The following is a 12,887-nucleotide window of genomic DNA, read 5'->3' as shown; positions in this document are numbered from 1 at the left end:
TAACACTCAAAACCACGACTCTACTTTTTTTACATCTCCAGGTGAGGCCTTGTTTCGAGCAGAGGGTGTGCGCGCACGCACGTGCACGCGACCCTATGACTCATCTGGTCCAGCGTAGCTCAGGCAGGCGCGCGTCCACTGGCCCGCGTGAGCGCGCAGACTCCGCTGCGCTGGTAGTGAGCTTGGCTATATAAGTCCAGTCAGCATCTTCTCTTTAAGTAACTTGTTCCTTCAGAGGAGTGAAGGAGGGCGAGCCGGCAACCCCACACGGATCCACTGGACCCATATAAACACTGAAGGTACAACGATTTGAGTTCATTTCAAACGTGCTTGGATTTAAAACTTTTATTTTTAAACTTTCAGAAATAATCATTTTAAATTGTCTTTTCTGTGCGGAAAGTTAAATCTATGCATTTATCGACTTACAAAATATACATTTGCTCCGTTTGTCAACGTGTAAAGAAACATTTGATTTAGAAAAATATCATTTTTTCTTGTGCGTAAAGGTGTTTTTTACGCACGGCTGTAGACGACCCAACGCGCTGGTCACTTATTCCAACTGGTCTGTTTTTATTTTTATTTTTCCGACAGATTCCTGCTGATATCCTGACATGAAGCTCAATCTATTTGGCACCACCGTGATTCTTCTTGTTGCCTTCTTACCGCGCTACGAATGTCGGGCTTTTGAGAGCCCTGGCGGCGCCCTGCGCATCCCAGACCCTCAGCCCCCCCACACCCAGGAGCAGCGGTCTGGCCCCATCCTGGAGCGGCTCGGGGAGGAGTACTTCATCCGCCTGGGGAACGGGGACACGAACTCTTTGGCTCCCTCGTCGCTGTTTCCCGGCGGGTCTCCCGGCGTGTACGACAGAGCCCTGCAGCTGACGCGGAGGCTCCTGCAAGGGAAAGTTGGCAACATTAAGGCGCTTATAAGCGGGTTCGCGGACCGCGGGGAAGACTCGATGGAGCGAGGACGGAGGTCCGAAGACCCGCCCATCTCCCTGGACCTGACCTTCCACCTGCTGCGGGAGATGATGGAGATGTCCCGGGCGGAGCAGATGGCCCAGCAGGCGCAGGACAACAGAAGAATGATGGAGCTCTTCGGTAAATGAAGAGCCGTCTTCTCTCCAAAAATAACCCTCTTTTTGTTTTCTGTTATCGTGCCGCTTTCTCACTCTATTGTTTATTGCTTAAAGATGATGAAGGAGTGACTTAAATGTTGGTGTCCATTCTCTGAATGGACACCATTATTCATATTGAACAGAATTCTTTGGTCGAGCTGGGGCTTTATTGCATTATGATATTTTGTTTTGTTTAAAAGAAAGAACCACTGTAATTATGAGATTTATGTTTGTTAATAAACTTATGTGCAACCAGTCATTTTTCTGTTGTGCAAGAAGGCATCTATATCTATATTTTTTAATAAAAGTTTCAAAGCAACGTTTACATCTCTCTGTGAAAATCCTTAACGACAAAAAAAAATTTGGTCTGAAATTGAATAATTTAAAGATGCAGATCTTGTTCCCACGCAAAGGAAGCACTGAAAATAGCAGTCCGGCATCAGTGCCTCTGCAGATATTGATTGATACAAAAAAACACCTTTTGCCGTGGGTTAACACAGAAGCTGCTCTTGAAAATAAACCCAAAGTAAGTGGAATGGTTTTTCTGCAGAGGTCCTGGAGCGCTTCTTATCAACGAGGATCAGGTTAATTGGAGAGCAACACAGTGTCGGGGTGTGTGTGCGTGCTGACGCTTGACCCGCGCTGTCAGGGCAGACAAAACAAAACCAGTGGGTGTGAGTCATCCTTCTGTTTGGCCCACTTAGCTTTCATCATCTTCTGAAAAAGCCAGAGAACTTTCAAGATGAAGGACAATAATAAGAGAAGACAAAGAAGTCTTGAAGGCAACTGGTGACGTCAGGAACATTTTCAAAAGGAAACTTCAGAATGAAAACACCCTAAATTAATGATGTTGAGATGAAGACAACACACTTTCTCTCAAAGAGTGGAGTTGCTCTGTTGTGGTGACAAAGAGGAAGAAGGTTGGTAAATAAGCTGCAAGACATGGTGAGAAAAATGATGATACCAAAGCATGCAATGAATTCACGAGGCACTACTTGTGTGACACTTGTGTGGTCTGCAGTTGTGTCTTGAATGTTTATCCATTGGATCCCACTTTCATTTCATTCATCCAAAGTCAGGACATTGTAAAAAAGAACCATTATAAAGTGGACGCCGTGTTTGTTCTGCATGACAAGTGACTGACCTCATCACACGTATTTGTCAGATTTTATCGATGAACACATATTTTATCTGCTCTTTGATCACTAAAGTGTTCCGGTCCACTGGATGTCAAAGTGGGGGTTCGTCAATGGGGCTTCAGGGGGGGCGAGGAAAGATGAAATTTAATATAATATGATATTAAATAAAAACATTTCTTAACAGGTTACTCTGAAACTGCAACAAGGAAACCTCCTTGATCTAATGACCATCTTCATTTCTAAAACAAGAGGCAGAATTAAATCCATAGCCATACAGATAAATGGCCACGGTTGCCTGAAATTCTTAAGAAAAAATAAATAATGAAACTGAATAAAAGACTCTCAAAGTTGATGTTTCTCCATTTACACTCATTTGCACATTTGTTTTCAGAGAAGCACATTAATGGAAGAAATTTAGAAAACAATGTTATTTGTTTCAAGCTAAATTTATTAGTTTTGTCACATGATCTAAGGTCCAAAGTTTAAAAAAGTATCTCAACGAACGTTATTTTTGCCACAAACTTTTTCTTTTCAATCACTTTTTTCCCAATGCATATCATTTGTATTATATATACAGTATTAATTGGACTCTGAGGTGTTGAAAAAACAGCTGGACTCTCTTTGTTATGTTTTTTTAAAAAGGATATATGTGTAAATTAGTCAAAATAAAGATACACATTTTAAAGATACAGCTTTTTTTGCATCAGAAAAAAGGTCTACAAAGGAGTCAGAAGAGGATCCTTCTATTCTGCTTCAGGATGGTCCTTGAAAATACATCTAAACTGCTCTCTGGTGCGAGAACGTTTCGGAACTCCTGCTCTGCAAATATTGAAAGTCTTCAACCAGTAAATTTGATGCATGATTTTTTGATTAATCCTAGAAATCACAGGTTTTTGTTTTGCTCAGTCATGAACTAAAGAGGAACTCTCACGGTACACCAACAGCTTTACCTGATGGCTTAGCTCCATTTTTCAACCCGACTGAGAAGCTCAGTGAGGCATTACCGCAAAATCACCCGCAAATCTCCAGCTCCTCTGTGGCCCAGCACAAAAGAGCTTAGCGTGGGAACCGGAAGGTGTCATGTTGCGGCACAGATCATAATGAGTTTTTTAAAAAGTCTTGTTTGTGCACAGACAGTTGTGTAAGGTAAAGGCCATGCTGCCATTTGTCGCTGCCATTATTCATAAAGAAGGCATCGGACAAGACGCAAACTCTTTCTCTAACGATGTGGTTTAATGGAGTCCACAAAGGTCACATGCATAAAAAATGCATTTAAATACATTTAAACTGACACCGGAGGCGCCGATGACCGTGACAAAAAGAACTCACAGACAGTTCAGCAAAACTCATATTGCACTTTCACAACCTTTCCTCTGTCACTCAGGGGCCCGACCTGAGTCAAACTCTGGCCTGTCATCATTTTGGAAAGAACACAAGTTCCTGGTTCGGAGTCGTTCGAACTTTAAGTCGAGCCCGGCAACGACGAGCTGGTCTGTGGCGTGACTGAGGGCAGAGCTGTGACGGCACTGGTCCCTGCTGGAATATTCTGGGCCTCCTCCGCCTCCTCCGCTCCATCCTCCCCATCCTCTTCATCCTCTTCATCCTCGTCTGTATTTAAGACACCAGGTGGTCAAGCTAAGAAACGCCGTGAGGTTATCCGTGCTCACCTGTGATGAAGTCCAGGCTGCGCAGGGCTTTGGCCTCACTGAGGAAGCTCACTGTGAAGTGATCCATGTTCTCATAGCCACGTTCCACTTTGTCCAGATGAGACGTACTGGACGCATCCGACAACCTGAAAATGCAGGTGAAAGATTACAATGTTGCTACTATACACAAAAAATAAATCTTCTTAATGTTTTGCCTTCAAGGATAATTTAATTAATTTTCTGAAGAAAATAAAAATCATATTTTGGTCAGCAGTAGCTTTTAGGTCAGGGGTGAACAATTCTGCTTCCTCAGGGGCCACATTATATACTGTGTTATATGAGTCTGTGAACCCAATAGAAAGAAGGGACAAATAAAAAATTTCATTTGATGGGAAAATGTAAAAAAAAAATAACAAGTTCTAATAAGCTTAGGAAAAAAATTGCATTTAAGGATTCTAAAAAAACATCGAAATATTTCTTATATTTAACAATAAAAAAAAACAACATAAAATGCCAAAAAAAGTGTTATTGTGCCATCAAATAAATAGTTCAATATATAATCTATTTTTTTTTTATATATTAATAACTTAAAAATACCCATGAAAAGGACAAATAAAAGCAGAAAAAACAGGTCTTCAAACTAAAGTTATGTGTAGCGTTAAATAGTAATACAATTGTTAGAACACCATCAGAAAATGGTAATTTTATCATTATGCTGACCTCATGTTGGCCGCATAGATGGAGTCAGAGGGCCGCATGTCACACCTGTGCCGCACTTCCCCCTGGTTTGTTGATTGGTTGTGAAATGTTGTCATTTGTACTTTGCATTTCTTAATTTTTTTCTTTGAGAAGACATTTTTAAGAACCTTTTCCTAACCTGAGGCATAAACCCCTAAATATTACAATTATTTTTATCATGGTTGTCTTTTTCTTTAATCTTTTTTAAAGTGATTAAATGATTGGGTACCTGTTATCTGTAATAACAACTTTAAAATGCAGATATATACTGTATATTTACGATTACGAAAAGAGTTTAAAATTATTTTTCAGATCTGGTGAAATGGTCATAAAGGTCCTAGTTTTGTAAAATAACTTTAAATTGTTCTACTGAGGCATGAATAGAAAACATAAAGTTCATGTTGGACATGATGAGCTAATGACACTTTATGAAACAGTGTTGTGTTGTTTAGAGGGCAGTTTAAAAATTATGTTTCATTAGAAAAGTTGCTCAAAACAAAGTGCATAGACCGCCATCTAGTGGACTCTGACAATAATGACACTGCTTCATGAAGCTTCATCAGACCATCGCTAGTTAGACGTTCTAAGTATTTTTCACTGTCCAGCTGGTATGTTATATGTTTGATGCAAGATTAAAAAAATAAAGTTAAACTCACAATAATAGTTTCAGTACTCACTTTTTAAGCAGAGGTTTTGCGTTCTGGAAGAAAAGAAGAAGAGAAGAAAGAATAAACCCAGGCAGACAGCGAACATAAGTAATTGAAGCGTGTGTGATGAGATCAACTCTGACCTGCAGGAAGACAGCCATCTCCTGCTCCTCCATGGCCTGGATCCCCAATTCCACCATTTTACAGCTCTCCTCTAGATGGTCTCCGTACTTCCTGGTTAGACCACGAATGTAATCCAACTTCTCCTCCTGCTCCGACGTCACCTTCTGACTCATCTGTCGCTTCTTTTCTTCCAGGATTGCGTAGAGCTGGTCGAATTTTTCACACACCAACGTTTTTTGTCTCCTGCCGTTCTCCTGTAGAGAAATTAGGCATTTTTTTTACTTACCAGGAAAATAAAACAAAAAACTGACACAAGTCTTTGCTTCCTTTCATTAAAAACAGAAGATAATAACATGCTGAATGTTGCATCAGTGCAGTAGAGGTTGCACAACATTGCAGTGAAACAGTTCTGACAAAAGCGAGAGCCAAAAACAAGCTTTTTGTTGTTAGCTATTTCTGTCTGAAGAATGCTAACAAAAACAAATTGTACCATCAAATGTTGAAAGTAGATCCAGCCAACCAAAACTATTCAAGTTGTTATTGTTTTGTCGCAGGGTCAAGATGACCCAAAGGCCTGAAAACACCTGGCTTCCATAAATACATTTACAGTGGTGGAGATCGTTCGACTTGACCCAGGGGCAACTCAAGGGATACCACAAACACATTTGTTATTTGGGCTTTTGGGTCATCTTGACCCAGACACAACTCAAGTGCTTTGAAACACCTGCAGAACTTCAACTGATTTTATGCAGCGCATTTCAGTTCAGAGTGAAATTGTATTACTGTTAATATTTGTATTAAAATATATTAACATATTAATATATTAACATATTAACCCTTGTGTTATCTCAGCCCATGTTTTGGAAATAATTGTCTGCAAATATATTCACTGCCCTAACATCTATAAGTAAAATGTTCATAAAATAATCAAATATCTCAACAAAAAAAATCATTACTTATACACATAAATACACTTAATTAAGTTAATATATGTATTTATAGCACTTTTCTTACACTCGTTGCTTAACTTTAGGCATTTTCTGGTCATGTTGTAGCCTCTTCTTCTCCTGCCCCTCACAAGGGTACGTTGTTGTCCAGATCTGTTCATTCTTCTTTGAATGCAAAAAAAAAAAATCTAACTTTGACATTTTGGAACATTCCAAGTTGATTCACTTAAATAACGGGACTGTTTTTTTCTTATGTCAGCAGACCTTTTCCTGACAAAAGTGCCTCACTAAGTGCATGAAGAAAACACGTCAGAAGCACCAGAAAGATTGTTTCTCCAGCCTCCTTTTTTCTCTGCACAAATGGATAAAAGCACAGAGAGTGTGGCGATAATAAGGACCGAACACGTCCGCGTCAGCGTCAACATGGGAGCAGGTACATTAGTGTGTGCGCGGAGGTGAGATGCTGTGTGAGTGAGAGTCAGGACTTGGTCCAGCAGGACACTCACCTCTACCACACGACAGGATTCCTCCAGTTGACTTACGATTCCCTGCAGCCTGTCGTTGTTTCCCACCATCATAGCGATGCCGTCGTTCAGCTCCATCTGTCAGGTCAGAGAAAGAGCGGTCAGAAACAATGTCAGTGCGTCACAACTCCAAAGTGTGGTTATTTGTGGCCCTTGAGCATATCTAATTTGGCCTCTGTTACGAAATGTATAAACCAAAAATGAAGTTGTAAAAATAAAAACTTTCGGATACCAGAAAAAAAAGTAAGTACAATGAATGAAAATTAAAAAAAAAACAGATGTCATGCTTCTCTTTTATTGTGGTTTTATTTTGTATAGTTACTTCCTGTTTCCTGCCACATGAAGCGGCCTAATGGCATAAGGCTGGAGCTGATCAGCATCACCTGCACATACCAACATATCAACCCTTGGCTTCCAGACCAGTGTGTCAGATCAAAGAGTTTCATGAGTATTGTTCCCTTTCCTTTTTTTCCTCTTTTTTTCTTATTGGTGGACATTTGGCTTTTTCGTTGTTTATTTATGAAATTGTGGACTTCGTGTTGTTTTTAGTTTAAGACTAATTGATATATCAAATTCTCTATATACGTATATAAAAAAAGTTTTTTTATTTTGTGTTAAAATGGTCAAACGTATATACAAGCTTCTAAATAAATTAATTGTTATTATGAACTTAGAGACATTTTGCCCCCAGTTTGTTCTTACGTTGTCAAATATGGCCTGCTAGGTAAATAGTTTGGAGTTTCTTTTTTCTTCAGAATGTTTTTATGGAAACTGTGCTTATGTGTAATTGTTCACAGATAGCTGCACAGATTGCTGTGAGCAGTAAACTTTGCATTGATGCAAGCATTTTTTTTACGGATCCCGGGGTGTGGCGACCACGGTAAGATCTGTAACAATGAAGTGTCAGCGAGATGAGATGCACTCATTTCTGTGTTCAGTCAACTTATAGAGGAAAACGCTGAAGCGCGTCATTCAATTACGACAGGAAACGGTGACTATAAAGCTAAAGGTTCCACCTGCTGCACTCAAGACCTTTAAAAGTCACGTTAACTCAATATAAAAATATTAATGTTAAAATATCAACTATAAGTTTAAATAAAGAAAACGTTATATAAATATATAAATAGTAGAATCTTCAAATTTTAAAACATATCAAGACCTAAAGCTTTGAAGTTCGATTATACAATATTAAAATCTGTCAGAATTTGCGATAGTGTGTTTACAGTGTATTAGAACAATAGCAGAAGATGTAGTTTCACGCTGGTTTAAAAAGAACAATATATTATGTTGGCTGCATCGACCAAACTGTGTCTACAACTCTTAACATGTACGAAATTGATTTGCACGCACACATTTAGTAAATCATCCATAATCCCAGATTGGTTGAAAATAATGTCTGGAAAGGATAAAGTAAGATTACAGTTTAAGGGAAATTGAAGTTTAAAGATTTGAATTCACAATTGTCCCCTGAATAGATACTGGAAAATACTGTGTTGAACTGTATTAATATGCATTAATATGTTTTGAGGGCATTTCTATTTCATTTCTTTGTTATTAGTTTAATTCAATCTTAACATTTTACTGCTGAACGCTATGGTATAATGATAAATATATGTTGCTTTAAAATCAAGTCCTTATAAACTAGTTAGTATAATTAGCTGTTAGTAGCTAACTATGAATAAACTAGTCAATAATAACACACACATGTCCATGCCATGTCAATATATTCAAGATAAGAAAAGAAAATGCCTTCATGTTCCCGACACTGTAGCTCATTGTTGTCCTTTAGTTGATGTAAAGATTCACCTTCTTTGTCTGGTAGATGCTATTGATCGGTTGCACTTCACAGTCTTTGTGAGCTCCGAAGACCTTACACATGGAGCAGGTGGGCACATTGTGTGTGACACAGTAGATGTTGATCTTCTCCTCCTCGTGGACGTCACACATGGGCGTCTCCTCCTTCCTCTCAGGAGCTGGCTTGGTGCCGCTGAAGAAGACAGAAGACAGTGGCACCTTCTCTGCAGCCGTGAATACAGATGTGATGTTCGATGATGTCAAAGGCTGGTCTTATATTGATTAGAGCTCTGCAATAGATCTGCTGCCATCGAGTCTTCAGGTATAAAGCATGAGCCTAAATGAAAACAATATACATTCCGAGCTCTTCATCTGTATCGTCAGGAGATTCTGGATTATGTATGGAGCCATTTTAGTCACAGCAATAGTGTCTGACGTTTTCAAACATGATAATGATAATGTGTGGTTAATTAATTAAATTATTAACAAAAAAGCAAAGTAAAACTAGATAAAGGTTCATGTTTCTTTATCTTTAACTATTATTCTAATAAAAAAAATGATTATGCAGAAAGCAATGTTTGTATTTACGATTTCCTTTTATCTTTGAGTAATATATATTTTTTCTCTTATTAGCTCCTAATGACTCTCTTCCCTGCATCCTTGTTTGATGAAATTACTTGTTTGCTTTTCATCACCATTATCTCTTTTTTCATTATCTATTGGCTGCTTTAAGAGTTACTTCCTGCACCATCTTGTTGTGACATCACACTTATTCAAGGAAAAGCAATAGCAGGAATGTTAGCAAAAGACATCTACAGCAGCTCAATGTACGTATAATAGTTTTATAATCCACGCCAGAAACAGCTTTGGTCTCAAAATGTTGTTTTACGCTAAAATGTTTTGAGTGTCTTTTTGTTTTCACAGTTAGAAAAAAATCATGTAGATGTAAACTGCTCCTGCTCTGTGATACCAGAAGAAGCACAAGGGCATAGTCACTGAAACGTTGTTACCTGTTGGACTCTTGCTTGAACATATCAATGATGTTCTCCACCAGCAGGTTCCTCTGCAACCCGTAAACACCATGTCTGTCCAGAACCACCTCATGTCTGCACGAGGGACATCGAAAGCGTCCGCCGGAAGACAACGAGCCACTTCGGGTTGGGAGGTACGGATTTGACGCCTTACAACCGAAATGTTAGGGTGCGGTGCCATGAAAGAAGACCGAGTAAATGAACAGACTAAAGAAATAGACAACATAACAGGGGGAGAATAATAAACACACCAATGAGAACATTTTTTAAAATATTTCATATAAACACACATTTGTAACAAGATCAAAACAAATGTGTGCTTATATTGGTTAGTAATCCAAATAAATGCTGTTTACTGGTTGATTCAAAAGGATCATAGTGATTTCAGAACAGAATTCAGTTAAAAAGAAGTTCAGATCAGTGGTTACAAACAAACGTAGACAGAACACAATCGTAAACCACTTTGGTCTTCTACATTCTCACGCTGAGAGGACATGTGGTGGAAGGTGCTCACTCTTATGTAGAGAAGACACCTTAGCCACGAAGCCTCTTCAATATACTCAGTCATCCAACACAGTAATCGAAAAAAAACATAAGTCATGGTTGGCCTACCTGGAAAACATCGTTGGCACATTTCCTGCAGAGGTTATGCTGGCATGGCAGGATGACCACTGGCTTTGTAAACATCTCCAGACATATCGGACAAACAAGTTGTTTCTCCAAGTTCTCCATCGTATTCATCTTGAGACAGAAACTCTTTCAACGGGATACATATAAAGCTGAGATATTGTAAAGCGATTTTAAAGATCTTTTTGTTCGGTTGTGTCCAGGCCTCTAGTCGTGTCCTTAGTGCTCCGGGCTTCTCTGTAGCTGGTGTCAGTTCTGTTTTTAGACGAGGTCCCTGTCACGTCAAAGGTTTCCAATTTTACCATGCCCTTATTTGTAACTGAGCAGGGAACTGTCAACAGCTGCCTGTAGGCTCTAGATGCGCCGTCAAAGGGGAAACGGCGCCTCCAGTGGACATGTTGAAGAAGTGACATCAGCTTGGCTGCATAACGTTGAGTCTGTCTATGTCGAAGACTTTGTAGTGAACTGGACAGGAAACCTTCGTCTTCTTCACGTGGTACAACATATACTCTATGAACCACGGGGCAAATACATTGTCATTGTTATTGTCTGGTGATAAATAAGAGGTTCAAACCATCACCACAAATCCGTCCGCCATCTACCACCTCTGATCATGAGAAAGGGATGCTATGGCCATCTCCCGTGGCAACCAGCGGGGATTTATGTCACAAAACATTCTATAATTGAGGTTCTATACACATGTCACATTGTCGTCATTGTTAACATCAGTGGGCAGGAAAGGGCTTTCATGGGCAGCATTACAGTACACAGCCATTATGAACTCAAGGTTATAAGAGTGTGTCAGATATTTCAAAGTACTACTTAAAGGGTGACAAATGTTCACGTGACAGCGGGAGTAAATAAGTTAATAATGAAAGATGTAGAAAACTTTCATGTGAATCTGAACAACTAAAAAAAATAACTTCAATCATTGTACAAGATATTGCTTTTCCATAATCAACGTTGTGAGGGCAGAAAAGACTTACAATAAGCTGCTTGAATGAAAGAAAAGGACGTACAATATGATTGTCTGAGTCGTCGATCATTTTACAAAACACAATCAATGTGTGATGTGTAGGATGTCACAATGTCTCATTTTCTGTTTTCTGAGGAATCATCAGTTTCAATGTGATGATAAATGAACCTTCTAATGTATGCTGGAGACGTGCGCTACATGGAAAATGGCATCCCTCAAGTAAAATTACAGCATTAGATAAATAGCAATGGAAATAATGTCTTTTTAGACGGATTCATACCCCACAGCTTCTAAAGAGGTAAAAAATGAGAGGGTATAGAGGAGAGAAAATTAATGAAATAATTCTCTGTTATTGGTAATTTTTCAAACCTATGTGCATTGTAAAATGATTCAGAACGCATCGAATTTGAATATGTTATTTTAAACTGCGTGAGAACATTTCTATCCAGAGTATGTATTTTGATTTGTCCTTTTCTGAGGTTTTAATGCACAAATACTGTGACTCACAGTGTGTATCACCTTTATAAAAAGTGTCTTTTACTTTTTGATGAATTTTCCGAAAGGGTTTCCTTACTCATCTTTTCATTTTACTTATTTTGAGTTTAAAAAAAAGGCATTTTAAAAATATAGATAATTTTTGCTTTGATTTGGTGAAACGTTTATATGTCTATCTGTGTGTTTTGTTTGTGCTAAGAACACTTGACTAAACATGACTATATTTTGTTGCCTTGCTCCATAATATTACACTGCACTTCACGTTGAGCGGTTTATTATTTTAAACAAAAATAATATTTTCTTTATAAGAAGATATTCGAAGAATTTGAATACGCAGCTATAGAAATCGGCCACAAGATGGTGCCATTAAAAGTCGGAAATGACGTGGATGTTATAGGTCATAAGATAAAAAAAAAAAAAAGATTAAGCGAAATTTCTGTAAAGTATAATTTTAATAGTTTTTCGTCACATACTCTACACACATTTAAACAAAGCTAAAACATGATGAGCTAATCAAATAATGAAACATTAACCACCACTACCCGTTTATTTCTTTAAAATGTCATTAAATAAAAATGACATTTGATCGTGATGACGCGTGTACAAACTGATGAATGACTTAGATATGGTCACGTTTGCACATGTTTTTGTTTGAATTGAGCTGAATGCCTCAAGCTGCACCCAAAAACCATTTATCCTTTAAAGTGATATATCTTTTTATTTACCTTACCTGGCATTGTTCCTCACCGAAAGTTGTCTCTACAGAAGAGCAGACAACAGCTCAGTGATCACTTTGCCGCAGCCCTTGAGCAGAGCGTAAACATTGACTATTAATATTTTATTATAATGAGCATTAAGTGTGTTTGGTCTTGACAAACACTGCAGTTCATTGTTAAATGGTCAACTAATGTAAAATCTCAACTCTCCTGACTCAGATGCTCCAATGTTGAAGTCTTGCTCTCTAAGATGCAGTAAGTCCATCATCATGACCCTGTTTTGAACTTATTTATATGCTTCAAAGGTCAAGACACCACTGAGACAAACACAGGAGTCTCAGAGAATCAAGGAAAAGCACGAATAAG

At 38.5% G+C, this 12,887-nt stretch overlaps 2 protein-coding genes across 2 annotated transcripts; one reads left to right on the top strand and one right to left on the bottom strand.

Moving 5' to 3' along the window:
* The first annotated feature begins 216 nt into the window (after positions 1-216).
* On the top strand, positions 217-1,443 carry crhb (corticotropin releasing hormone b). Its single transcript, XM_087788079.1, has 2 exons — positions 217-299; positions 592-1,443. The coding sequence occupies exon 2, from the start codon at positions 612-614 to the stop codon at positions 1,107-1,109; it is 498 nt and encodes a 165-aa protein (XP_087644205.1). The 5' UTR covers positions 217-299; positions 592-611; the 3' UTR covers positions 1,110-1,443.
* Positions 1,444-3,500: 2,057 nt separating this feature from the next.
* trim55b (tripartite motif containing 55b) lies at positions 3,501-10,587 on the bottom strand. The gene is made up of 8 exons (XM_087788078.1): positions 10,320-10,587; positions 9,687-9,856; positions 8,689-8,869; positions 6,865-6,960; positions 5,432-5,665; positions 5,319-5,341; positions 3,925-4,049; positions 3,501-3,865 (listed from the first exon to the last, which is right to left on the bottom strand). Exons 1-8 carry the CDS (start codon positions 10,446-10,448, stop codon positions 3,720-3,722), a joined length of 1,104 nt encoding a protein of 367 aa, XP_087644204.1. The 5' UTR covers positions 10,449-10,587; the 3' UTR covers positions 3,501-3,719.
* Positions 10,588-12,887: the final 2,300 nt, after the last annotated feature.

Source organism: Callionymus lyra, chromosome 4, assembly GCF_982586985.1.
Source record: "Callionymus lyra chromosome 4, fCalLyr1.hap1.1, whole genome shotgun sequence".
In the NCBI taxonomy this organism is placed as follows: Eukaryota; Metazoa; Chordata; class Actinopteri; order Syngnathiformes; family Callionymidae; genus Callionymus; species Callionymus lyra.
This window is presented reverse-complemented; position numbering and strand designations above follow the sequence as displayed.